The 26995-nt window shown below is 46.6% G+C and overlaps 6 protein-coding genes across 6 annotated transcripts; 4 read left to right on the top strand and 2 right to left on the bottom strand.

Moving 5' to 3' along the window:
* Nucleotides 1-1253: 1253 nt before the first annotated feature.
* VC83_08098 (uncharacterized protein) lies at nt 1254-3215 on the top strand. The gene is made up of 2 exons (XM_024471659.1): nt 1254-2019; nt 2094-3215. Exons 1-2 carry the CDS (start codon nt 1492-1494, stop codon nt 3048-3050), a joined length of 1485 nt encoding a protein of 494 aa, XP_024321189.1. The 5' UTR covers nt 1254-1491; the 3' UTR covers nt 3051-3215.
* Nucleotides 3216-7759: 4544 nt separating this feature from the next.
* On the bottom strand, nt 7760-8501 carry VC83_08097 (uncharacterized protein; the record flags this gene model as incomplete). The annotated part of the gene is made up of 4 exons (XM_024471658.1): nt 7760-8149; nt 8259-8305; nt 8354-8429; nt 8478-8501. 4 exons carry the CDS (start codon nt 8499-8501, stop codon nt 7760-7762), a joined length of 537 nt encoding a protein of 178 aa, XP_024321186.1.
* Nucleotides 8502-12253: 3752 nt separating this feature from the next.
* Nucleotides 12254-13375, top strand: VC83_08096 (uncharacterized protein; the record flags this gene model as incomplete). The annotated part of the gene is made up of 1 exon (XM_024471657.1): nt 12254-13375. One exon carries the CDS (start codon nt 12254-12256, stop codon nt 13373-13375), a length of 1122 nt encoding a protein of 373 aa, XP_024321185.1.
* Nucleotides 13376-14226: 851 nt separating this feature from the next.
* On the bottom strand, nt 14227-16662 carry VC83_08095 (uncharacterized protein; the record flags this gene model as incomplete). The annotated part of the gene is made up of 4 exons (XM_024471656.1): nt 14227-14928; nt 14987-15031; nt 15097-15846; nt 16489-16662. 4 exons carry the CDS (start codon nt 16660-16662, stop codon nt 14227-14229), a joined length of 1671 nt encoding a protein of 556 aa, XP_024321188.1.
* Nucleotides 16663-21026: 4364 nt separating this feature from the next.
* On the top strand, nt 21027-21878 carry VC83_08094 (uncharacterized protein; the record flags this gene model as incomplete). The annotated part of the gene is made up of 1 exon (XM_024471655.1): nt 21027-21878. The coding sequence occupies one exon, from the start codon at nt 21027-21029 to the stop codon at nt 21876-21878; it is 852 nt and encodes a 283-aa protein (XP_024321187.1).
* Nucleotides 21879-22077: 199 nt separating this feature from the next.
* Nucleotides 22078-23327, top strand: VC83_08093 (uncharacterized protein). The gene is made up of 3 exons (XM_024471654.1): nt 22078-22717; nt 22771-22927; nt 22991-23327. The coding sequence occupies exons 1-3, from the start codon at nt 22299-22301 to the stop codon at nt 23174-23176; spliced, it is 762 nt and encodes a 253-aa protein (XP_024321182.1). The 5' UTR covers nt 22078-22298; the 3' UTR covers nt 23177-23327.
* Nucleotides 23328-26995: the final 3668 nt, after the last annotated feature.

Genomic DNA, 26995 nt, shown 5'->3' with positions numbered 1-26995 from the left:
AAGGTCTAAGGGAGGAGGCATCCTTACAATCTTCCTCTTGATTATATAACATATAACCCTAATGACGATGACGAGTTTCCAAGTCTAGAGCAGCTTTCGTTGTACGTAGAAAGGAAGCGTCTTTTAGCAAAAGCGAAACAGACATCAATCAATAGTGAAAAAGCCAAGAATCAAACTCAAGGTGACAGCCCGGTCGGTTGCAGCGGCTCAACATCAAGCAGTTGTCAAGGTTAGCATACCGAATTTTTCTATTTTTTCCCCATTTTATTATAAATACTTGCTAATAGCATTACAGATCCTATTTAGATCAGTAACGATGAGTCGGATACTGCATTTCAAATTGATGATAGCGATCTTGATCCCGACTCTACATCCAAAACAAATTGCAATCATCCATTTATACAAATAAAAGCTTAGAGAGTGGGCAGGCGTCGAGTTCGGCTCCCTCCAATCGTCCAGCCACTGACCGTAACAACGATGAAACCAACAAGAACGACGCGATTTACAATGTCTAACTTCAGCCTGCTGCTGATGGCCATAAGTCAGCCTTGCTTCGTGGCAGGTCGGTCTCACACCAAGCCAGCGAGCTACAACGCAACACCAAGGTTACGACAAATATCACGAATCACGTTGGTCTTGAAGGCCCTAATGAGCCAGAAGATTACGTCTTCGATGTCTTCGCTGAGGAGGAAGAAGGGTCAAGGCTATGCTCGCGAGCGATTAAAAGATTGATTGGAAGACACCTATGGTGCTAGACTTTGTCGGGCGATAAACTGGGATAAACCGATAAGGAATCCAGGTGGTTACGGCTTTTTTTTCTGCTGAGGTTGTATTGATTCGGAAAGCGCAAGTAAATATGACAGGGTGCTACCTAGGACCAACAAGCTTGCCCCTAGTGTTATCAAAGTCCAGCACATGTAGAGTATACTTACAAGAACGGCGCTCTGTGAGGACGGCAAATTAAAAATTGAATATTGATATTAGTATTGGACATTACCAGTTTTTGTATCTTCAAATACTAGTAGGGACTGCAGGTGTTGGAGGTGTCGGAGGTGCTGGAGGTGTGAGGTGTTTGCCGAGATGTTGGAGTCAGAGCCCGTTAAGCTGAAATCCGCAGTATGGAACTTTCACCCAACTACCTGTATAATATCAAGGATAGAAGGCAGAAAATACGAAGTATAGGGATACTTTGCTATCACCCCACTTTATACCGAGGGAGGCAGGTTCCGATATATCAAGTGCGACCCCGCTAAGTCAGTAGATCAGGAATGGTTTTTCGACAGCAATAGAACGTTTTAGCAACGGTATACAGTTTTCATGCACGAGGTACCTTACAGTTCTTGGTATATTTTAGCGCATCAGCCTATACCAAATGTAAAATAATCAGAGATTACCCTAATTGTATATGCTTTCTCATCTTGGGCAACAGCGATTCCACATTACTACTCTCCTTCCCTTGGGCAAGACTGGTTGTTCACGGTTTCCTCGCACATGTCTTCGTACGCAAATGCAACAATGGGTCTCTCATTCTGGAACCGGCTTCTGAACACGGCCCAAATCAAGTGCGACTACTCGGAGAAGCCAGCGGGCCTGCGCTGGCGCAGCAATAAAGTATTCATCGTTGCCACGGTGGGTGTCGGGCTCTTCACCGACCTCTTCCTCTACGGGCTGATTATCCCCGTCCTTCCCTTCCATCTGGGCGATGGCCTCAGCTTGCCTCCAGACCAAGTCCAACGCCAGGTCTCACGCCTGCTCGCCGCCTACGCCGCAGCTTCGGTTGGCATGTCTCTCATTGCCGGCGTGATCACGGATCGGTTCGGCACACGACGGGCGCCATTTCTGTTCGGCGTCACGGCGCTGTTTGGCGCAACTCTGCTGCTGTTCCTCGGGCGCACGATGCGCGTGCTGCTGGTCGCAAGAGTGTTGCAGGGCTTCAGTGCCGCGGTTGTTTGGACCACGGGCATGGCCCTGTGCTTGGAGACGGTGGGCGCGGAGAATCTGGGAAAGGCGATAGGAGCCGTAAGTTGGAGTTGGGATCTGCTCTGTTTGATTTGCTTTTGGTGCGCTGCTGACGCGGGGGGTTGGATATCTAGATCTTCGGCTTCATCTCAGTCGGGACCTTCCTGGCTCCAATACTTGGCGGCGTTCTCTACGACAAAGGCGGTCTCGCAGCCGTGTTTGGGCTTGCGTGTGCAGTCCTGGCCGTCGACTTTACGATGCGACTTCTAGTCATTGAAGTCCGCACCGCCCAGCGATACGAGATGGGCAATGGCACCGATGCCCTCATTACTGGTGCAAGCCAACCGCAGACTGAGGAGGGCAGCGATGAACTGTCATCACTCTTGCAAAATACCGGAAAGGCAGACGACTCGTACAGAATATCGCCAGATTTGCCAAAAGTCATGCGCATCATTCCCATCCTGCCTTGCCTTGCGGCTCCCCGTCTCATCGCTGCTCTGACCATTGCATTTGTCCAGGCCTTGCTTCTTGGGAGCATCGACGCGACGGTTCCGATTGTCTCTCACGAGTACTACAACTTCTCCTCGCTCCAAGCCGGCCTCATGTTTCTCCCCATCGGTGTGGCAAACTTGACTGCTGGGCCGCTCTTGGGCTTGTGCGTGGATAAGCTGGGTACCAAGAAGATCTCTGTCCTCGTATATCTGTATCTCGTTCCCGTCCTGATTTCGTTCCGATTCGCAAAGCCCGGAGGAGCATCGCAAGTTGCTGTTTACGAAACTCTGCTGGGACTTGTCGGCATCGGTGTGGCGGGCATGGGTGCACCATCCATCGTGGAAGCCAGCACGGTTGTCCAGAAGTATCATCAAGTCAACCCGGATTTCTTTGGTGACCATGGCCCGTACGCCCAGCTGTACTCGTTGTCGTTTCTCTTCTTCTCGCTTGGTTTGGCACTGGGACCTGAGCTAGCTGGTGAGTTACGACAGGCCATTGGGTACGGGAACATGAATGCAGTGCTGGCGGCAGTTTGCGCCCTTACGGCTTTGGTGTGCTTTCTGTTCATCGGCGACAAACCCAAGCAAACAATACGGTGAACTAGACACTGTTCTATTATGCAAGCCAAGCTGAGCGAGGAACACGATCCAAAACGGCGGCTCGGCAGCAATGGCCTGCGAACAGCAGCAGGGGCAGAGGTTGAAGGGGAGTCTCTTAGGTAGAATCATTTTAGACTGTTGTACAACAGGGCTCAATAACTTGACTTTATATAAGTTATACATAAATCTGTCTTGGCTATAGTTTACAGCTAAACGCAATATTCAAGTGCAATGGCCGCCGAATTCAGCGGGTTTAGTAGCTGTTTTATTAGAACGTAGGTGACTTAGTCTAATAACGTACATGCATAGCGAGTGGGCCAGCATAGCGAAAGTTATAAAATTTTAATATTAGCCTTTTACAAGCATTTAAAGTAGTCTATTTGATTTTTAAAGCAATTGGTCTTGTAGTTATTGAGATGCTAAGATTTAGGTTAAAAGTAGGGGCTAAAACTTAATATCTCAATAACCACATAACTAATTGCTTTAAAACTGAAACAGAGCTCTTTAGACGCCTATAAGAGGCTAATCACATAGTTTTATAATTTATTATTGAAGGGTTGTTGAGATATTAAGTTATGAAATTCGTGATTTATAGTGTAAAATAGAGTGGTCCGTTCGCTATGCTGGCCCACTCGCTATGCATGTACGTTAGAGGAAAAGGTCTTAGGGTTTAGAGTTTTAGATTGTCTTAGAAATAATTAGGCAACGTAGTTCACAAGCGAGTTGGCTGCACAAGCGAGTTGGCAGATTTTTCTTGGCATACAAACAAAACCTTAAATAACACAACAATTAACGTGCATGTATAACGAAAGTGCCAAACAAGCGAAAGTGCCAAAATATCGCGACTACCCCATAAGAATTGCGATAAATCCACCACAACAATATAAATTAATTAAAACTACTCAGAGTCCTCTTCCTCAGACCTGTCTATTACAATCTGACAAGTGCGCGCATTGTGTCCAGTCTCACCACACTTGCCACAGCGACGTGCATGGGTTTCTTCCCTTGGCTTCCGACCACTACTTGCCCTTATTTCTTGCTCTACTTGCTGCACAACGTCCCTCTCGTCCTGTAGCTCCTGTGCTACCTGTTGACTAAGTGATCCTCCTTGCTGTAGTCGTGTTTTTTTAGCTCTCCGGCGCTTGCTTAGCACTTCATTTGCCTGTCGCAGGTTTTGGTTCTCTGCTTTTAACAATGCTAATTGATGCATTATTTCCGATGCACCCTTTGTAAACTGGTCAACAGCTGCATAGATTGAGGTTGGAGAGCTATTTTGATGATGCGCAATTCAGTTTTTAATGAAAGTAGACTGTGATACAGCTTCAGTTGGGTTATTTGGTGTCTGAGAAACCCATGGTTGAGCGGTGTTTGGGCGAGAGGTTGGAGGTGTTGGCGTCTTAAACCTAAGGTCAAGTGTAGATATTACACTCTCAGGGCTAAATGGAAGAAGCCCAGCACCTCGGAACCCTCCCTGAATATTGCTTTCTGTCATTGCAATGTTAAATGCAGCGTGGAAGGCAGGAAAGAAGTCATCCTTAGTAATGTGAATAATATGAGCCCGCATCATATCTTTAATTTGCCGACCGTAAGCTCTCTTTAATGGGCCAAAACAGCCAACATCAAGTGGTTGGAGTATATGGGAAGAGTGAGTAGGCATACAAAGCGTAATAATGTTGTGTTCTTTGCAGTACTCCTCAAACTTGTCTGAGTGGTGGCTCTCATGACCATCAAGGACCAACAAGCAATAACCACCAACACTCCATGGCTTTGTGTGCTTCTCAAAATGCTGAATCCAATCCATACCTCTCTCGTTTGTAGTCCAGCCATTTGCAGTAACAGCGATTACCCAATCTGCTGGAAATCCGCTATTCTCATACCAAGATGCAAGGTGGTTTTTACCTGCCACAATGACAAATGGCGGCACTGCCCAACCTTGAGAACTAATGCCTTGGATTACTGTAACCTATTCCCGATTGCCAGGCTGCACCTTTTTTGCCTTTGCCCGCCTATCTGAGCTCGTTACTACCGTTGCGCTTGAGATGACGCCCATCATAAACCCAGTCTCATCAAAGTTGTAGATATCTGCATTGTTGATGCCATACTTTAGAATTGTGTTCCATACAAGCTCAAACCAGCCACGAATGACTTCTGGATCTTCGCACTTAGCCCTCTGGTAGTCGTATTTTCGCTGGAAGCGTGTCCGGAGCTCTACATGGCGCTTAACAAAGTTTGAAGCCCAACGTGACCCGACGCGTGGCGCGTCGCGTGTTGCAAGTAGTCGATTTGCCATATCTTCAACAATAGACAACTGAGGAGGGAACCCTTTAGCAGCTAAGTCAAGTATATACTGAACAAGAACTGATTCCTCTAGGTTACTTAATTTCCGTAAGTTGGCTTGGATATCGCGTCGTGAAGGTACGCCTTGTAAACGGTGACGTAGCTTGGGGTGGTCTACGGAATAGATCCTAGCTGCAACTTGAAGGCGCAAATTTGGGTCGCGTTGCATAGCTTGGATAGCTTGCAGTTATTTGCTTTCATCATTTTTATGGCGCATGTTTTGTTGTGGAGGAATTTAACATTTAGTTGGGGGGGTTGGTCACCGCATGATTTTGGCACTTTCGCTTGTTTGGCACTTTCATTATACATGCACGTTATTTGAAAATTCAATACAAATACCTATTGCTATTATAGTAGTTAGGTTATATGTTTAATGGCCGCTAGAGGTTATGAAATCTTTCTGCGTTGCCTTTGCTGCCGCTTTTCCAACCTTTGTAGAGATTTGAGAGATTGGGTTTCCTAAACTCCTTAAAATATTCTGAGACGATGTAGTGCTCTGAGAAGAATGTATTGTATCCTGGGGTAACAGATGCTGACTTGTGGATAGTTTATCGATTGGTGTGATGTGATCCTTTTCTTGTTTCCTCTTTTTTGGTGTGTGGTTGTCATCCGAGGAGAGTTCGTCGATAGTATATGTTGGACCTTCTGATAAAGATGGGGCTGTAGTACGGCATACCTCATAGAGGCTCTCAGATTTCTTCTTAAATGCTCTGAATGGCAAAGGCTTTCTTGCAACAATATTGTCGTATACTATACGTTTGACCAAACTATATATCTTTCCAAATTGCGGTAGATGCTTGTTTAAAAGTGGATAAACAAGAGACATGTTCTGGTTGCCCCATCGTAATAACCTAAGAACAAATTATTTTTATTGTCTTAGATAGAGTGTTATTTTATACCTTCGTCCTGTGTATTCTGGCAACAAAACCAAGACACCCCAACCAAACTCGTTTGCAATAAGGTGTATCCCCTTTGCAGCCTGCCGGTGGTTTTGGAGTGCCTTGTTACTTATTCCAAGCTGTCCAGCCATGTAGGTATTGATCCACGAACGACAATCGTTTCCAGGGCTTGTTTTCTTGTTCTCCGGATTTACTAATGCCAAAATTTCTGTGTCGCTCTTCCTCACTAAGTCTCGAAGACCCATCCACTTGAGATGCAAGTCGAGGTATGCAACCCATCTCTTAAAAGCCTGATATGTCGAATGTGTAGAAACCTTTGTATCTTCGATGTGGGAGAAGGAAGCGTAGAATTCACGAACACATGTTGGGAGAGCTTCATCCTTAGCCAACCCTGCTACTTTTGTGGAAAGGCTTTCATCAAGGCTAAGCTGATGTGTAGTATAAAAGATGGTGAGCGATAACAGTCGGCGGAGGCCACAATCTCCCATTATATCCTTGAAAAAGAAGTTTGTAATTGCAACAACCTCAGTTGTAGTGAAATGCGGAACGTCGAGTCCAGTGGCCGATTTATGCTTTAACTTGCTGAGGTCGCTGTGGAAGGTCTGTCAACTTCTAGAAAGAGTCTCCAGACTAACCTGGGGGTCGAGTTTATTTGTTAATGGCAGTAGCTCAATGGATTTTCGTTTTCGGTGGGTACCTTCCTTAGCTGGTGTTGGCGTCAATGCTTCAGACGCATCAACAGTTGGTATCCTCGGAATGTCCGTGTCGCCATAGACCGGAGTTGAAACAACATTATTGGCGCCTTGCTGAATATTGGACGGCGTAGGAGTGCCAGTTGATTGAAGCTGGCTATCCGATGTTGGCTCGATACATAAATCAGGCAGGATGTCAGGTGCAACTGGCAGGCTTAGTTGAGGAAATTGGCTATCGGCAGTTATACGCTGGGCAGGCAAGACATTCGAGACGAGCGGACATGTAAGAGGCGGCTTCGATTCTAATCCAGGTACAGTAAGAGACTGTGTGTCATCTAGAATAGTAGTATATTGCATCAATAGAATATTCGTAAACTCCAAGATAGATTGGAGGATGGCGCGTTTCGAATTGTCATCTTCAACTTGGAATTGGCATGTAATCTCAGCCAGTGCCTACAACAGTCAGAACGGAGGTGGAATGGACTTGGATTAAGTCATACCTTTAAATACAAGCCATGGTCCTGGCGGCGCGAGATGTCGTTGGTGACTGGCATTTCCAATTGGGTCGAGACGCGTAAAACTCGGTGTGGGGGGAAACGACAACAAAACGATGGGGCGGCCCGGTAAAACTATTATCCATATATCACCAACAGGAGAACAACAGAAATGCAATCTGTAGCAGGTCACATGCAGTAGGGTCAACGAATACAATGATTGATGGTATGTTATTCCCGTACTTTTCATATTGTCTTTAAAGACCTCTAGCGGGCTTGAAAGCTCATTACCTCTTTGTCTTTTTGTTGGGGCTCATGAGCGACTTTGCAACTGCCTTTTCGGCAGGCGACATGTTCGCAAGCTCAGTCAAGGTGAACTCTCTCTTTCCGCCAATATTTTCGAGGATGCGGTCATTGCGGGTGGGCATGTTCTCCTGCAACTGCCTGGCCATGGATCTCGTCACTTCAGCTCTGCCGCCTCTGGATCTCTTGCTGGTGCTTGGAGTCGGGCTCTCCAGTTCATGGGTTTTGAGGGCCAATGGTGCGCAGAAACACTCTTCAACCTGGGACGGAGGCTTGGGGTGCATTGTGCCTTTTGGCATGGCCTTGCGCATGTTGCCCATGTCCAATGGTTCGAAGTCTTTGGTGGCATCTGGCTGCTTCCTGGAGATGGCGATCTTTGGAGAGGGGGTTAGGAACCGATTTCTCATATTCTTCTCGGCGCGGTTAGCTTTGCTTTGGTGCTCTTTGTGTACTGACTCGAGAAAGACACGAGTGAAGGCATACCTCAACAGTCCCAGTAGCAGCGAGCAATGGGCCCCAGCCATATACAGCTGCTCGGTCAGTATAGATCTGTGAGTTGTGTTGGGTTGGAAGCTTACCAAAAAAGCTCATCTTTTCCACTTCCTTTCCATCCGGGTCGCTTTCACGAACGAACTCCATGATGAGCTTATTCAGCTGCAAATGGTCAGTAGGTTCATATACAGTGAACGGAACCTTTCTAACCTCTTCTTTTGAAACCAGTGCCATTCTTTGCAGCGGTCTCCGACAAGCCAGAGGGTGTGTTGTAGTTGTTGTAGACAGAAGGGTGATGTGGTGTAGTTGTTGTCGACAGAAGGGTGATCTGGTGTATTTAAGAGAAAGTGTGTTGGTAAAAGTAGGGTTGTTCGGGATATTTGAGGAGCAAGCAATGGGCGTATGGGTATATGTGGGATAAAGTAAGTGAATTTGATTACGCCTGTAATAAGTAAACATAGGACAGAGGCTGGGGTTGAAGCAAAGGCGGCAGTAGTAGAACAACCCACAGTAAACATCAGGACTTGTTTGTCTTATGGATTTGTTAGTTACCATGGTTATGGATCCAATATTAAATAATTATCTGGGGGCACTGCAAGATAGAACAGCGACAGTGTAAATACATATCAAACAAATCCTTTGCATTTTAGATAGTTAATTATACCTTGAATAATATGTTTTAAAGGACACCAGCGGTCATTAAACCAAACGTTAACAAGCCAAAAAACTAATTTTAAGCTTCACTGAAAACAACACTTCCTTCTTTAAAGAACCTGGGCGTTCTTTAAACCCTTCTAGGCTTACAAGCTCCACAATGGCAAGCTCCACAATGGCAGACAAGGAAGGCAATCAACATCAAACAAGGAAGGCGATCAACGTCAAACATACAGGGCAGTCACATGTGTAGTTGCTATGCGAATGGAAAAGGGCAGGGTGCGATTCCAATCTTATCTCGTATGCAGTAATAAACCCTCCCATCCGCGTTAGTATACAACTTTCTGTGGCTAATAATATAATTGTAAGGACATAGGGCACCTAGCTTACAGTAATAGTATATAGGAGTGTAAGTTAGGGGCTAAACAGGTGCTATTCTATAGGTCTACTATAAAGGATACAAAAAAGATAAAGAGGGAACCCTGTTAGTTAGTTTCCGTTAATACCTAAAATAGGTCTAACTTAGTTAGCCTACCCTTGTCCTTCACACATAACTACCACAGGTCTGTATTAGCACTAAGCCTAGTTTGTCACGGGCACCAAAAGGGTGGCGCGGGTATGGGGTGTAGGGAGGTCATTGGCAGTACAGCTGCTCATCGGCAGGGAGCGCAGCAGAGCTGCCTAAAGGGTTCGGCGTTGGTAAGGCACTCATCACGTGCCTTACTAATGGGAGCTACGGTCCAGGCCGGCTGCTGGTCGGCCCCGATCCTTTACCGTTTTGGGTGCGATCCCATAGGCTAAGGATGGGACTACAGAATGAGGGGGGGGGATCTACCAATCACTGTACACCACGATACGCTGGCGTTACAGCACTGAAGCCATAGTATATAGAGCGTAGCCCTCCTTTACAAAGGGGCAGAGTTCAGTTTCTGAAATACTACTATGCGTTCTAGCACTCTACCCATACTCGTCACATTGTTAGTAGGCTCGTAGTCTATAGCAGCTTAGTTTGCTTGTAGTTCCTAGGGCTTAGGGCCCCATTCCTCTACTTCTTACGTGTCTAGCGCATTGTACTCTGCGAGTTTGTATTTCAACTAATTAGTTGCTTCTAACTCTGTGTACTGTACTCCATAGGGTTTAAGGTGCTAGAGGTAGTTAGGTCGGCATTACATCTCGCGTACCCTAACTTCCTATTCTTGGGTAGTGCTTAGCCATTAGGCTAGAGGTCCTAGTACAGGACGTCCCTACCTATCCCTAAGCATGCTTTCCTTTATAGTTGCTACTATGTCTTATAGCTGTTCCTTAAAGGTGACTTTGATTGCTATGTCCTTAAACACTTGTAATTTATGTTTCTAGGACTCTGTTAGTCCCTTTTTCATGAGTTCGCTCGTACTCTTAACAGACGTGTTGAACTTTAAGGTCTTCATTGCTATTACTACTATCTTTGCTTAAGCTTTCTTGCTTAGGGGTGCTGTTGCTGTTTATTCCCTAATTGGGTTTGCTAGCAGATGTAGCGTTCAACTGTCCTTGCTAGGTGGCATTTAGTTGCTTGCTGAATTTGTGTCCTCTGTTCCCCTTCTTAGGCTGCTTGTAGTCCCTAGCTATATAGCTAGGCTTGTTGCAATTAAAGCAGAGCCGTTCCTTAAGCTGTCGCTCTTTGTTAGGGTTACAGGGCCTACTGCCTTGCTGAAGGGTAGCATTGAGTTATATAGGGTCTAACTATTGGTTGTCTTAAGGGTAGTTGTCCCTCTTTTAACCTTCGTTGCCTTAATACTTGTAGCTCTTCTTTAGGCTATTATAGGTTTGTTATTCCTTCTAGAACTTGTACAGTTGGTTATCAATCCGAACTGTATGTTTAATAAGTGAGACTATGTCCCTTAGTTGATGTTCTATATCTGCAAGTTCTATATAGACATAGCTCTTTAGTCTACGTCAGTAGTAGCTAATGAGTACGTAGGTGTCCCACCTAGTCTAGTTAGCGTGTCTCTAGAATTCCGTAGCATAGTCAAGGGCGCTGCTAGTCTGTTTAAGTGTATATAGGTAGTCTTCTGCAGTCTTAACCTTATTGATGTTACTAAACATGCTGTCACGAGCATGCAATTGACGCTATGTGATTACGGGTCCTTACGGACAACCCGTAAGGGGTAATGCTAAAACACCATCTGTAACAGCCTCAAACCTTACCCGTTTCAGGTCCGTAGTTATAAGCCAGACCTCTAGGCTTCGCCCACCTCTCTTCTTCTTTCTTCTATAGTTTTAGATCTTCAATAGAACCACCTCTTGATTTGCTAGTCCTCCGCTACACTCGTGCATCGCTACGGGTAAGGTCGACCATTACGGGGCAAGCAGACGGGGTTTGTCACAGTACATAGAATTCTATATAGTAATTAAATGTAATTCAATTAATAGAAGGGACTCCCCTATTAATTGCCTATGAATGGCTAGCAGAAAACCCTTCTGAACCTGCAAGTGTTGCTAGCTGGATTTTCTGTGTTCCTAGGTTGAGCATACAGTTAAGCATCAGTCGCCTACAGAAGTAGTCATAGAAACAGAAGCAGAAGTAGCTATGAGGGGGTAAGAACAAGGTGCTTGTCATACTAACATTCGTTGCACTCAGTTTGCTATCAAACTCAAGAGCAAACTTAGAAATCCCTGCCTCAAACCTACAAGTCACCATACATATTTTGGCTTATCACACCAACAAGAAGAGCAATACTACTCAACGATTGCTGCAAACTCTTCTACTACATCTGTTTATGCTACATACATCACGGCATATCATTTGGACACTCATTGAACAAGTTATTAAGAAAATCTCCTCCTTAAGGGGTGGGCCAATACTACCACATGGCATATCTCTACCAACTAGAGGCCTAGGAACATAAACGATAGCTCTAAAAGCTTCTACAACCCTCTATGATTCATTACACGTCATCGCTCCTTAGTTACCCACAAGATTGGTTAAGTTATGACATAATTTGTCTATAGGTACTCTGACCTTGGACCTCCTTTTCACTTCCTATAGGCTAGGGACCCAAGAGATGGTTCTATGGAATTTTCTTATGTTCGCTACATGATTAGCAAGCTAGTTGTGGGTCGCACTTGATTTCTACCTTACTGCTCCACATGATCCGGGAAATCCTAAGGTTCTACTACTTGATTCTCATGTAAGCCACACAAGCCAAGATTTTATCATATTGGCTGCCAAACACTACATCGTCTTATATGCCTTTCCCCCACATCTCACACACGTTTTACAGCCATTAGACGTGGGAGTATTCCAGCCATATAAGTACTGGCATAGGCAGGCTGTGCTCCGTTCCATATGGGAAATGGACATTACCTACAACCTGCCCCTATTTATAAGAGATCTCCCACAGATCCGGGAGCATACCTTTAAGGAGCCTACCATACAATCAGCGTTCCAGAAAGCTGGAATCTGGCCAATAAGCTGTAATACAGCACTTGAAAAGCTACGTACATACTCACGCCTGCAGCCTACGCCTACGCAGCCTATAGAGCCTACTACACCTACCCTACTACGGCCTATTACACCTATACCCTCTACTTTTCAGGGGGTAGAACGGGGGCTACAGCGGTGGAAAAAGCGGCTTCCGAAGGCCTGGAGTAGCCCCTCAAAACAGAGCTACAATAACTGGGTTACTGGGGCTGAGCGGGTTCTAGCAGCCGGCCAGCTCCAGGAACTCGACCTACGGGCTGTTCGGCAGCAGGTTGAGAACTCGAAGAAGAAGCAGGGCTGGGGCCGGGGCCGGGGCCGGCTCCAGTGTGGAGGTGAGCTCCTGGCTTCTGAAGCTCACGAGCTTGAGGCCCAGAAGCTAGCTGCCACAGAAGCCCGGAAGCAGCTCCACTGGGCAGGAATTAAAGCCCGGAAACAGGAGCGCCTCCGGAAGAAGAGCCTGGCTCGGCTCACTGAATTAGGCCTTCCAATTCCTCCGGAGTTGGAAGACCCAAGTACTGATCCAGAAGCCGAAACTGAGAGCGAGTATGAGAGTGCCAGTGAGGGTGGGAGTGGGCGTGGGAGTGGGTGTGGGAGTGGGTGTGGGAGTGGGCGTGGGAGTGAGAGTGAGAGTGAGAGTGAGAGTGAGAGTGAGAGTGAGAGTGAGAGTGAGAGTGAGAGTGAGAGTGAGAGTGAGAGTGAGAGTGAGAGTGAGAGTGAGAGTGAGAGTGAGAGTGAGAGTGAGAGTGAGAGTGAGAGTGAGAGTGAGAGTGAGAGTGAGAGTGAGAGTGAGAGTGAGAGTGAGAGTGAGAGTGAGAGTGAGAGTGAGAGTGAGAGTGAGAGTGAGAGTGAGAGTGAGAGTGAGAGTGAGAGTGAGAGTGAGAGTGAGAGTGAGAGTGAGAGTGAGAGTGAGAGTGAGAGTGAGAGTGAGAGTGAGAGTGAGAGTGAGAGTGAGAGTGAGAGTGAGAGTGAGAATGAGGAAGTGATAATTTTGTAAAATGGGATTTTTAAGTACTTTTACATACAATTTACTATGGAGGGGTACTTACGGTCGCAATTTGAGGTGGCGCACTTTTGCTTCCTCTCGCTTCGAAGTGGCACACTTTGCTTCCGACCACTATTATACCATATTAGACGCATCAATAGTTACATCGTAGTATTTGAAGTGAGATTAGAATACAGTTTACATATCAATAAATATACCCTGGCTAGCACGTGATAAAGATACGAGCAATATTTCTGTTGGAGGTAATTCAGGAATATGGGGAGCCACACACAAATTCGTGTGATAATCTCCGGCAACTGTAATCAGTCTCTTCGGGCAACGGAGCAGAAGCTTCACAGTAGAATACAGTAAAGTACAGTCATAATCCGTTAAGTCGATAGCTCAGGTCCCATAAATACCATTGAGATAGCGTAAATATTGAGATATCGAACGTATTTTGGTAGTGGACGGGGGGGTTGAGGCCAGCAAAACGTATCGACGTAACGTGAATCGAGTATCGACTTAACGCGTCATGACTGTAGAGTATATATATCGATTGAATTACTACCTAATCTACGGGCCTACATACGCTACTTGTAGGCCTGGGGGAAACCCCCGAAACCCTGACAAGCTGTGGGCTTGGGTCAGTGGCTCCAATAGTATGGCGCCACTGTCTCACCCGTAAACCAGCTGGGAAGTTGGACGGTCTTACGAGGATTACCCATCATTTTGGGCGTAAAAGTCCACCATATCCCACAGGAATGTCTGTTTTCCCCAACAATTTCTAGCACTGTTAACGACATTTTCTATGGCTATCTTCTGTCAGAATTGTCGGAGCACCACAACGCTCTCTAGTGAACTCCTCAATACACAAATTTTGCAGGCTGAATATAGCAGAACTGCGGCGAATGAGCCATATTGTCAGAGGCCGCATACCTGCTCAACTCCTTTGGGCATTGATATAGTTCAAATTTCCACACAATCAATGATAAAAGCTGCCTCATCTGAAGATATGCCATTCTTTGACCGTAGCAACCGTGCTCGCCGAGACCAAACGTAAGCATAGGTCCAGCGGCGGCGTCAAACACCAACTTGCCGCTCGGTCCTTGCACCATCCACCTGTCCGGGTTGAAGCTGGCCATGTTGTCATGTTTCCACGCGCCGACCTTGCCCTTGGACTCGAGGCATAACTTGGTGCGCAAAGAGTCTTGGATTTCAAACTCGGGGAAAAGGAAGCTCGGTCCGTTGCCCATCAGGAAGACTTCTGTGCCTTTGGGAATGAAGTGCCCTAAGATCTCTGTATCGACAACCGCTGTCCTAATGGCTGATGCTTCTGTTTGAGAGCAACGGAAGATCTCCTCAATGACAGCATCTCTGTAATGAATCTGGGTTTTGGTAATTTCGTCAAAGGTTGGCATTCGCCTTTCTGAAGCCGCATCGGCGTGTCCGCCTCGCAGCTCAGCCCGCAGCTTTGTTTGGACATCCGGATTGTCAGCAAGGTACTTAAGAGCCCAGGTAATGGATGTCGAGGTTGTGTCTTGCGCACCAATGGTGAATCCAAGAATCTATTGCAGCCGTTAATGACCTTATAGAGGAGAAACAAAGCAGACAGGTGTGTCATACCTCATCAAACATCTTATTCCTGATGGACTTCTTCAGCGCCGCCATCTGTCTTAATAACCAGTGTTGATACAGGCCTCCACGCTATGCATAAGGTTTAAAAAGGACTGTACCATTTCTGGGTGCGGTGCTCGAGGCAACACGGCCTCTTCCGTAAGGCTGTTGGGGAGCTCCACGTCCTTTATCGTAGTATAGAGTCGCAATTGAGCCTTTGTGTTGCTATTCACTGGATCAGCTCCAAAGACAATTGGCCAAACCGCATCCATAGTGGTACAATGTACATCATGTGACGCGACGAAGGCTCTACCCTTTGCAAGTCTCGCCTTTTGCTCCCAGAGCTGCAGCAGATCCTGACCAGCCTCATACATGTAAGGAGCAGCGACGTCTTGAAGGAATCCAGTTGCCATAATGCCTTGCACCCATTTGTGATGCTTTCTGAATTCGTCGTTAGTTTGCATTACAAAGTGGTTCTTTGACACGATGCCGCCCGAGACATCAGCAATGAATTTGGAGCGATCGAATTCCTTGGTACGATGAACTAGGATATCCTGTGCCTCGAGGTAGTTGGTAACAACAACGCAGGGCCGGCCAAAGGGACGAGTAAATAGTTGAACAATGGGCGAGTTTAACTTGACATTCTGCGCGCTCATCCAATCGTGAACCTCCTGCGTTTTCGATATGTGCTTAACCATGGAGCCAACATCGCCGAGCAGTAATTTGATGGCTGGTTTGTTGTAAGGGATGCCTGGAATGGGCTTGGGAAGTGCCCACCAGTACGCCAGGTACAGAAGCACGATGCCGCCAGCAATGTATGCAAGAGTCGACAGCGCAGGAGTCGACGGAGGGATAGATCCTAAGAAGGACTGAAGAGAATGAAAATTGTCGTCGAACAAGGATTGGATTGAGGCTGGAGTGGGGAGCCCTAGGAAGAATAGACTTTGTCCGCCATGATGTCGATGATGAATGCACAGCAGAAGAGGCAAATCGAAAAAGAGGAAAGAATTGAAGCCAGAGGAGAATCAGAAGGGAGAGAACAATTGGGGGGAGGTTGCTGCCTACCAGTAATACGCCTGCAACAAGCACACACCATCCGCACCCCTAAGCTGAGGTGGGGTACGAGAACTTGAGTATTTGAGCTGAAAATGGATTAGCTTCGCTTGCATTCTCATCTGCAGAATGTCCGTTACTTGGACAATGATGCGACCATTAATACCAGAACATGCAACTCCGATACGCCGCTTATCACGACTACGATGAAGGAGGACTTCCCATGACAAGCCTAGCCATTTCTGAATCGAGGGGATACAGCGCTATGGATGATACAACACTTTGATAACGTAAATGTTCTGTTTGCTTGAAGTCTAATGTTTAGGAGACTACAACAGCCATTCCATTCCATTATGCACCTTTATATCAAGTTTTGGGAACCAATGCTTTCACTCAGCCTTTTGTTCTGTATCAGTTACAGCCAGCCGTGGCTTTACGTTCTTCTACTCCACGCCGACCGCACCAAGGACAGAGATGCATGTCTGCTTCAGGCCATAGTTATAAGCTAGGCTGGGTATTTGCTTGATGCCTTTCATCAATCTGTTGATGAATGTCATGGCCATGGACGTGTCAACTTTGCAGGTGTAGATGCTGCCAGCGCCGACTATAGCCAGCACCGCAGCCGTATACATGAATGGGACGTAGTAGCTTTGTTGAATGGTGAGATGCAGCGTTTGAATGCCAGAGTGTGTCGCTGATTCACCACAGATTGCCTAGAACCAGACCGATATGTAGTACATGATGATAAAGAATGAGGCACAGAGGGCGAATGTGTACAGGCTTGCGACTCCGGTGCTGCGCTGTTATGTGAAGTATTGTTAGAAGATTTGGAGTCAGAATGGTGGTGTATTTGACTACAGATCTAGGTTACTGTTGCATATATAAGGGTCGGCGGTAAACAGGTTGACTTGACTACCTACCTATAGTAGGTGCTACGCATACTATATAGTCTTGCCAAAACGGCCACTGATTCAGGTTCTCCACAGGCTACATAAGCCTGTGGACACACATCGAGTCAGGCCAGATTTCAGTCTAAGGTATCTACATACAACAGTTACACTAAGAGGTGGATTATATGGGTGTTCTCGACTAATCTGGATTAGTCTTAAAGGCACGTGATGCGGCTCACAGCACGGATTATTTCTCAATAAGTATAGCATATTTGCCAGCTCCAACTTGCGCAATGGCAAAAGCAACAAAGAGTAGCCAGCAATCAGCAAATACGCTGCCGAGCAGAAATACTGGCAATGGTGTAGACAGCTGATATCAGGCTAATGTAAATGCGACGCTTCTCGAGCGACGTTGTGGCCACAATGAGAACGAGGCCAGCAGCAATGAGTCCTGTGACCGACAATGCAAGCAACCGTGCCGGGAGTCGCGCCACAGATAATCGACCCGACCTCAAAGGCCACTCTTCTCAACAAAATTTTCTACTTGATATTGAAGTACAGGGGGTCGAGACAAAGGAGTACTGTTCCTGGTTGGCAATTCCCATTTTCGAATCGCCAAGTCATGCCTGATTACATGGTAATCCTTTTCTGTGAGAGTGAGGGAGGCTGCTTACTGTATTCAATATTGCTCATTGACAAACCGTTTGTGGCAGATGGCCCCACATCTCGAGGGATCTGAGTTGACGCATTGGTTTTGGCTTGTAGAGGATCAGTTTGTATCTTGTCATCCGGCAAGCCTAGGCATTTTAGAGATACCCAACAGAAGATTGATGTTATGTACTGACTGTGATACCAAGTACACATGCATCAAAGATAAGCAAGACCTATAGTGTAAGGGGTATAAGGGGTGTAAGGGGTGTAAGGAGTGTAAGGGGTGTAAGGGGTGTAAGGAGTGTAAGGGGTGTAAGGGGTGTAAGGGGTGTAAGGAGTGTAAGGGGTGTAAGGGGTGAGTGTAAGGAGTGTAAGGGGTGTAAGTAGTGTAAGGGGTGTAAGGGGTGTAAGGAGTGTAAGGGGTGTAAGGGGTGTAAGGGGTGTAAGGAGTGTAAGGGGTGTAAGGGGTGAGTGTAAGGAGTGTAAGGGGTGTAAGTAGTGTAAGGGGTGTAAGGGGTGTAAGGAGTGTAAGGAGTGTAAGGGGTGAGTGTAAGGAGTGTAAGGGGTGTAAGGGGTGTAAGGAGTGTAAGGGGTATAAGGAGTGTAACGAGTGTAAGGGGTGTAAGTAGTGTAAGGGGTGTAAGGAGTGTAAGGAGTGTAAGGAGTGTAAGGAGTGTAAGGGGTGTAAGGAGTGTAAGGGGTGTAAGGGGTGAGTGTAAGGAGTATAAGTAGTGTAAGGGGTGTAAGGGGTGTAAGGAGTGTAAGGAGTGTAAGGGGTGTAAGTAGTGTAAGGGGTGTAAGGGGTGTAAGGGGTGTAAGGAGTGTAAGGGGTGTAAGGAGTGTAAGGAGTGTAAGGGGTGTAAGTAGTGTAAGGGGTGTAAGGGGTGTAAGGAGTGTAAGGGGTGTAAGGGGTGAGTGTAAGGAGTGTAAGGGGTGTAAGTAGTGTAAGGGGTGTAAGGGGTGTAAGGAGTGTAAGGGGTGTAAGGGGTGAGTGTAAGGAGTATAAGTAGTGTAAGGGGTGTAAGGGGTGTAAGGAGTGTAAGGGGTGTAAGGGGTGTAAGTAGTGTAAGGGGTGTAAGGGGTGTAAGGGGTGTAAGGGGTGTAAGGAGTGTAAGGAGTGTAAGGGGTGTAAGTAGTGTAAGGGGTGTAAGGAGTGTAAGGGGTGTAAGGGGTGTAAGGAGTGTAAGGGGTGTAAGTAGTGTAAGGGGTGTAAGGGGTGTAAGGAGTGTAAGGAGTGTAAGGGGTGTAAGTAGTGTAAGGGGTGTAAGGGGTGTAAGGAGTGTAAGGAGTGTAAGGGGTGTAAGTAGTGTAAGGGGTGTAAGGGGTGTAAGGGGTGTAAGGAGTGTAAGGAGTGTAAGGAGTGTAAGGAGTGTAAGGGGTGTAAGGAGTGTAAGGGGTGTAAGGGGTGAGTGTAAGGAGTGTAAGGGGTGTAAGTAGTGTAAGGGGTGTAAGGGGTGTAAGGAGTGTAAGGAGTGTAAGGGGTGTAAGGGGTGTAAGGGGTGTGTAAGGAGTGTAAGGGAGTGTAAGGGGTGTAAGGGGTGTAAGGGGTGTAAGGGGTGTAAGGGGTGTAAGGGGTGTAAGGGGTGTAAGGGTGTAAGGGGTGTAAGGAGTGTAAGGGGTGTAAGGGGTGTAAGGGGTGTAAGGAGTGTAAGGGGTGCAAGGGGTGTAAGGGGTGTAAGGGGTTTAAGGAGTGTAAGGAGTGTGAGGAGTGTAAGGATGTTACGGCTACGGTAACGTGATGTCATGGTTACAGGACCAGGGCCTAGTAACGTGACGTGTGAGTCACAGTGGGAAGCGGGGTAGGATGCCATGTGACGGGGCTAATGGATAGTTGCAGAAACTAGTGGATATTGGATAGTTGAGCTATCCACGAACTATCCTGAATATCTAGCTGTCCGCCAACTATCCAGATTACCCATGAGGCACGACGCCACTATATAAGTAGATAGTATTTCCTTAGATAGGAGCTTCGTGCTCAACTCAATATAGTATTCTTTACAATACTGTAACGTGTTACTTGGAAAGCCTTTTAGGGTTACCTATATGTATCAATACAAACAGGTGATTTGTATTTTTAAGGTGTGTGGGATTTAAAAATACAGTCAACTCCCGTTAAGTCGATACAATTGGTGACACATGTAAATATCGTAAAAGTGAAAATATCGTTATATTGAAATGCCAAGTATTATGTAATCCACCTATCTAATGTCTCCTAAACCAAGGAATGAAGCTGAATTGCCTCAATTTCGCCCTCTAAATGCTTCTAATGCCCTGAGGTGATTGGCTTGGAGAGCATCGTGACAGAAAGCCACTGCAGCTATCAATTCGTCGCTAAAAGTCATAGAGAATTTGTTCAAGTTGAGGCCATTGGCCAGTTCAATTTCGTTGTCTAGTTGTTGTCGAGTTGTCAAGATGTTTAAAGCGGTTACTAAGGCTATCTGATATTGTCGATTGACTGAGCCTATGATTGAACTTGTGAAGAAACCAGTTGATGCAGGCTTTCTAGGAGGGTTTGAGGTGCTGTTTGTGTGCCTAATATCGAAGGGCACGGCGCTGTTCGAGTGTAATCGTGTGTTTTCGAGGCATAATAGAGTTGGATAAGTCGATAATTAAAGGTCAGAAGGTCAATATCGCGAATATCGAGAATTGAGTGCGAAAATCAATTGGTGCTAAAAAAAATATCGACTTAGCGTTGTTATCGACTAATCGGGGGGGAAAGCAGTTTGCGCCACCTCGAAGCGAGAGGAAGCGGTTTGCGCCACCTCAACTTGCATACATTCACCGCTACTCCTTACCAAAACCTTCAGCATTCCCCCCCATAGTAATTTATATAGTAATTAAATGTAATTCATTTAATGGAAGGGACTTCTCTATCAGATGCCTGTGAATGGCTTGCAGCAAATCCCTCTGAATCTGTAGCTGTTGCAAGTCAGATTTTTAAGATCCCAAGGTCGACTATACGGTCAAAAATCAGCCGCACAAGAACCACTAGAACCACCAGAACTACCCAAAATGGGGGTCAGAATAGGGTGCTTTCTACAGCTCAAACAGAAGCCCTAAAGGCCTGGATTCTAGAGCAGTATCACCTAGGATTAGGGGCTAATAGGCATATGGTTTACGGGGCAGTATGCCACCTACGGAGCCCACTGCCTCCACCGTCACAGAGCTGGCTCACTAAATATATACGGAATGAGCTTATAGAGTTTCACTTTGTTACTACAAAGCCTATTGCACAACAGCGTACGAAAGCTCAACAGGAGCCTACTGTTATTAAGTGGTTTCAAGAGTACACAGCATTAGTACTACAGCGTGGTATAAAACCAGAGTCAATCTGGAATATGGACGAAACTGGTTTTAGGATCGGAATTCCAGGAGGTGAGAGAGTTATGGTCCCCCGAGCTGTAAAGCAGCTCTACACTCCAAGCCCTGAGAATCGTAATTACCGCCTTTAAAGTATGTCTGTAGCTCGCACTCCTTCCACAGCTGGCCATGCATGGTCTTCTGTTGCGCAGCCTTTAACCTATGCTCTACTTGCAAGTGCTCCTTCATGTTCGCTAGGTTGCATGTGCAGTAGATGCATTGCGGGCGGAGGCAGTAGAACCCATCATGCCTCGTTAGGCCTTGCACGGGTTGCGCCAGCTGTCCTGAGTCAACCACGCCCTATTACCCCTATACCCACTACGTTCCAGGGCGTAGAACAGGGCCTACAACGCTGGAAAGACCGGCTTCCGGAGGCCTTCAGTAGCCCCTCGCGGCAGAGCTACAGTAACTGGGTTACTGGGGCCTCCCAGGTTCTAGCTGCCGGCCAGCTCCAGGAGCTCGACCTACGGGCTATTCGCCAGCAGGTTAAGAGCTCGAAGACGAAGCGGGCTCGGGGCCGACTCCAGTGTGGAGGTGAGCTCCGGGCTTCTGAAGCCCACGAGCTTCAGAAGCAGAAAGCCGAGCTTCAGGCCCAGAAGCTCGCTGCGGCCGAAGCCCGGAAGCTAAGCCAGGCCGCAAACCGAGCCCAGAAGCTCGTTACGGCTGAAGCCCGGAAGCTGAGCCAGGCTGCAAAGCGAGCCCAGAAGCAGCTCCGCCGGGCAGGAATTGAAGCCCGGAAACAGGAGCGCCTCCGGAAGAAAAGCGTGGCTCAGCTCACCCAATCGGGCTTCCCAATTCCTCCGGAGTTGCAGGACCCAATTACTGACCCAGAAGCTGATTCTGGGAGCGAATATGAGAGTGCGAGTGAGGGTGGGCGTGGGAGTGGGCGTTGGAGTGGGCGTTGGAGTGGGAGTGAGAGTGGGAATGAAGAAGTGATAATTTCGTAGAATTGAATTTGTAAGTACCTTTACATACAAATTACTATGGCTAGGTACTTGCGGTCGCAATTTTGAGGTGGCGCAAACCGCTTCCTCTCGCTTCGAGGTGGCGCAAACCGCTTCCCCCCCCGATTAATCCGACATCGTCTTGGCGAGAGTGGACTGTATACACGTGTTTATCGCATCCCTACCTTACCTGGTTGGCGCGGGTGTAGCGGACGTAACGGAGATAACGTTGTGCCAGGATGTTCGTTTAATGGCTGGCCGGCAACGATGGCCGAGTTCAAAACCGTTCATTAGAAGAGATTCCTACTCTTATCAAGACATTATACGAATATCGCTCGTGCCCATATCACCACACCAAGGCAGTGGTCTCGGTGAGAAGAACAGACGCCGGCACGACAACACCATCACTATAACGACGGCACCATGGCGTCGTACCTCATCACTGGAGCCAGCCGTGGCCTGGGCTTTGAGATGGTGAAAGCATTGCTGCAGAAGCCCGCCAACGAGGTTTCCACCGTCTTCGCCGCCATCCGCAGTGCCCCTCCTCCGGCTCTGCAGGAAGTCATTGCTCAGTCGCAGGGTCGCGTGGTGGTGGTCAAGCTTGAGGTATCAGACGAGGCCAGCATTGCCGCCGCCGCAAACGACGTCAAGGACAAGCTGGCTGGCCGTGGGCTCGACGTCCTCATCAACAATGCTGCCATTGCGAGCATGACTCCCACCCCTCTGACCGCGGCGACGACCTTGCAGAACGCATTCAAGGTCAATGTCGATGCTGTCCACCGGATAACCGTGGCATTCCTGCCGCTGCTGAGGGAAGGCACCAAGAAAACAGTGCTGAACGTGTAAGTGGTATATCAACAATTGAAGCTGAAAGATGGCTGATGTTCTTCAACAGGAGCTCGATTGTCGGATCAATTACACACACCAAGAGATTCATGATCTCTCCTGACCATGGCTACCGTGTCTCCAAGGCCGCACTCAATTGCCTGATGTCCATCTTTGCCTGCGAATTGGAAGACGAAGGCTTTACCTTTGTCGCTGTCTCTCCCGGTGTACGTGTCCAAGCAAACATCCATGTTGGAGCAGTTCGTCATGTGTAGCTAACGCGAAATCAGTGGTGTCGAACGGACCAGGGTGGCCCATACGCAGACCTCGATGCCCAAACCGGCGGAGTGGCGGTGATTGAGGTGCTCGACAGGGACAGGTCCGAGCTGAATGGAAAGTTTGTAAATATCAAGGTAGCCGGCTGGGAGAATGCTGCTGGGCTCCACCAGTATAATGGCGCAGAGATTCCATGGTAGGAGAAGTAATAAATCCTTCTGCGGTTGTTAGACCAGAGATGGGCACTCGATTAACGATATTCGTTCAAAGCTAGCCCTTTCACTACTTGCAGTCTGTTTCTTGTGAAAGGTGAAGAATGATGTTTATAGAAATTTATAGTATTTACTGTTGATTCTAGATGTCTCTATACACTTCAGTTTTGATATTCACATTAATTTTCATTTGTTTCGTTCTTACTCAGATTGATAAAGACTTTAAGATGTGAATTTCTTTGGTTTCCTTCCTTTAGAAGCCTATATAGCTAGAGTCATTTCTAAGAGTTAGAAAAACAGGCTTTCCACTTGTCTTAATCAGAGTACTTATTTTCAACAATTGCCAGTGTTGCCCGAATACCGCTCCGAGTACTACTCAATCAACCTCGAGTAGAGTACTCAAAATTGAAGCTCGAGTACCGGTATTCGAATACCGGTACTCGAATACTGTGAGTAGTACTCGCATATAAAATAGAAATTGACTGTATTTACTATTCTAACTCTCATTATCTGCATCGTCGCCGCTGTCCTTGTCGTCGCCTTGTGATATAACACCCCAATTCACTGTGGGGAATAATATTCGGAATATCACGATATTATCATGATATTATCACGATATTCAATATCATGATATATTGCCAATATAATATAAGGTAACGTGGTTTATCAGTACGTCGGACATATCAGTACCTCGGACACTTTTCATTGGCATTCTACTTTGAATATCAATAAATCAACCATAACATATTAAATTAACTATAACTAAGCGGAATCAGATGAACTAGACATATCTATAGCTTCTTGACAAGTTCGCGCATTATGACCAGCTTTTCCACAGATCCCACAGCATCGCCTAGACGGTTGCCCCTCCTTGTGACTACCCCCAACAGCACGTACGTCGCGTCGTACCTGCTCATCCACATCCTTCTGTGCGATAATAGCCTGTGCATCCTCTACTATAAGTGCACCTCCTTCACGGACACGAGCCTTTTTAGCCCTGCGGCGTTTGCTAAGGGCTTCGTTGGCTGCTCGAAGGGTACGTACCTCAGCAGACAGAAGGGTGTTCTCATGTGCTAGTCGCTCCGTACCCTTTGCCAATGCAATAACTGTCCCGAAGAGTGGAGTTGGCGAGCTTCCTTGGTGACGGGCAATTCGATTTCGAACGAGGGTTGTTTGTGAAAGAGCTTCAGTTGGGTTGGAAGGGGTCTGGGAGACCCAAGGGTTGGTGTTGGCAGTAGAGGGTCTAGAGGGAGTTGGAGTCCGTAACCTCACGTCAAGCTTTGAAAGCACTGCTTGCGGGTCGAAAGGCACTAAGCCAGCTCCGCGGAACCCGGACTGGGCGTTTTGGGCTGTCATGGATTCCAGATATGCTGCTCTAAAGGCGAGAAAGAACTCGACCTTGGTAATGTGGTTGATATGAGCCTTAATGAAGGTCTCAATCTGCCGACCATATGCCCGCTTCAACACACTAAAGCACCCGACATCAAGTGGCTGAGTTAAATGAGACGAGTGGGGAGGTAGTCCAAGAGTTATAATGTTGTGTGCCTTGCAGTACTCTTGGAACTCGGCCGATTCATGACTCTCGTGCCCGTCTAACACCAGCATTCGATATGGACCCCTTGCACGAACAGCAGTATGTTTGTCGAAGTGTTTCAACCATTCTAGACCCGTCTCATTGTTTGTCCATCCATTGCTTGTCGGTTTAACAACCCAGTTGTGTGGAAGGCCGCCATCTGTATACCAATTTGCAAGATGATTCTTGCCTTTAACTACCAAAAATGGAGGAATACTCCAGCCGTCACTGTTGATACAAGCAATCGCTGTAGCCCATTCCCGATTCCCTGGCTGAACTGCCTTACCTCTGCCAAGTCGATCTGCACGGGTAACAACCATTGCAGGGCAAATCACACCCATCATAAACCCAGTTTCGTCAAAGTTATAGAAGTCGCAGTCCAAAACACCATATTTTGCCCTCATATTTTCCACTAGTCGAAACCACGCGCCAATTAGTTCAGGATCTTTGCACAAGGCCCTTTGGAAGTCGTAAACGCGATTAAAACGCGTCTTTAATTCTGGACGTCGTTGTACAAATCGGTGGGCCCAGAGCTTCCAAACGCGCCTCCCTCCACTCGATTCGAGTATAAAATTTGCCATATCTTCTACACCAGCAAGCCGGGGTGCAAATCCTCTTGAATCCATATCAAGTATATTCCGAATAACCACCTCCTCTTCTAGTATAGTTAATTTCATCATTGCAGGCCGGCGTTCGTAGACAGTAGTTCGGCCGTTCATTCTGTCGCAGAGTGTAGAATGAGGTACTTCATAGAGCTTAGCAGCCTTCCGACGACTTAGATTTTTTGATGTTTGGATAGCCTCGATAGCTAGAATGATTTTTGCTTCTTGGGTAATCACTGACATAATAAAAGGTGGAAAAAACGCGTTGTGAAGTTAGAGGGTAGGAAATTCGGGAAAAGTGTCCGAGGTACTGATATGTCCGACGTACTGATAAACCACGTTATGTAAATATCATGTGATTTAATATTAGAGCTGAATATCATGATATGTATCATAATATCACAGTATTAATATTGCTTTTTTTTTTCTTCAATTTCCGAATATTTGCTTTTGATTTTTCAGTATCAAATCCACTCCCACCATCTCTATCAATTATCTCCTTAGTTATTACCAACGCAATATGGCCTCACTAGGACCAGAATCAACTATTCCCTCAATGTTAGATCCTGATATGTTTGTTGAATCTCACGTCTCAATACCTGCCTCTGCAACTCAACAATCCACCCAGTCAACAGAGTCAATTAGAAGTACGAAACGGCCTCGTACCTCATTTGTTTGGAAGCATATGCCTGGTCCAGTAAATACTATATATATTCAAGGCAAATATGTCTACTGGCGATGTCAATACTGCCCACGAGAGTAGAGAATCTGGAGGTACAGCATTTATTGCACAACATCTACAAACAGAGCATAACATCACAGATGAGGAGAAAGAGCAACGTGCCATCTCTCAACAACTTAGTATTGAATCTGCCTTTCGACATGGAGAAGAGAACCAGAAAAAGTGTCGATGTCTAGATTCTTCTACTACTACTATCAACCCAGCAACACTCGAACAGCTATTTGTACGATGGATCTCCCGTTGTTCAGTTCCATTTCGAATGGTAGAGTATTCGGAATTTAGAGACCTTCTCTTCTTCCTCAATCCCGGCATCAATTCCTGGCTGCCTACAGACCACCACACTATCAAAAATTGGACCCTCACAGCCTACGAATTGGAGAGGCAACGTATACAACAAGGTCTTCAATCTGCGCAGTCTAAGATTCATTTCACAGTTGATCTATGGACCTCTACCAACTCTAAAGCGCTTCTCGGTATAATTGGTCACTACTTTGCAGATAATGGAGACCTCCGACAGTCAGTTCTAGCTTTGAGAGAATTGGAAGGATGACATACTGGTGATAATCAGGCAAGACTAATTATGAGAATTATTGAAGAGTATGGAATTGCTCGAAGGTTGGCTATTTTATGATGGACAATGCTGAGAACAATGAAACTATGATGAGAGCGCTTTCTTCCTGCAAGTTATTCCTCTTAGAAATAGCTATTACCAATAACTAACTATATTGTTTAGTACTACAGGAACAGTATCAAATCGAATACAATCCAATTCACCACTGACTTCGTTGTAATGGTCATATTATCAATTTAACTGCTCAGGCCTTTCTCTTTTCAACTGAAGAAGAAGCCCTATCACAAGAGAACAATCAAGGCAGTTCTGATACTCCTTC

Source organism: Pseudogymnoascus destructans (assembly GCF_001641265.1).
Source record: "Pseudogymnoascus destructans isolate 20631-21 unplaced genomic scaffold scaffold_21, whole genome shotgun sequence".
Taxonomy (NCBI): Eukaryota; Fungi; Ascomycota; class Leotiomycetes; order Thelebolales; family Thelebolaceae; genus Pseudogymnoascus; species Pseudogymnoascus destructans.
The sequence above is the reverse complement of the archived record's forward strand: the minus strand, read 5'-3'. Positions and strand labels throughout refer to the sequence as shown.

What these genes read in the sequence shown, in the direction of transcription:
- VC83_08093 (XM_024471654.1), top strand. Translation starts at nt 22,299, where the DNA reads ATGGCGTCGTACCTCATCACTGGAGCCAGCCGTGGCCTGGGCTTTGAG. An exon ending in AAGAAAACAGTGCTGAACGT is followed by an intron (nt 22,718 to 22,770) that starts GTAAGTGGTATA and finishes GTTCTTCAACAG; the next exon opens with GAGCTCGATTGTCGGATCAA. An exon ending in TTGTCGCTGTCTCTCCCGGT is followed by an intron (nt 22,928 to 22,990) that starts GTACGTGTCCAA and finishes ACGCGAAATCAG; the next exon opens with TGGTGTCGAACGGACCAGGG.
- VC83_08098 (XM_024471659.1), top strand. Translation starts at nt 1,492, where the DNA reads ATGTCTTCGTACGCAAATGCAACAATGGGTCTCTCATTCTGGAACCGG. An exon ending in TGGGAAAGGCGATAGGAGCC is followed by an intron (nt 2,020 to 2,093) that starts GTAAGTTGGAGT and finishes TTGGATATCTAG; the next exon opens with ATCTTCGGCTTCATCTCAGT.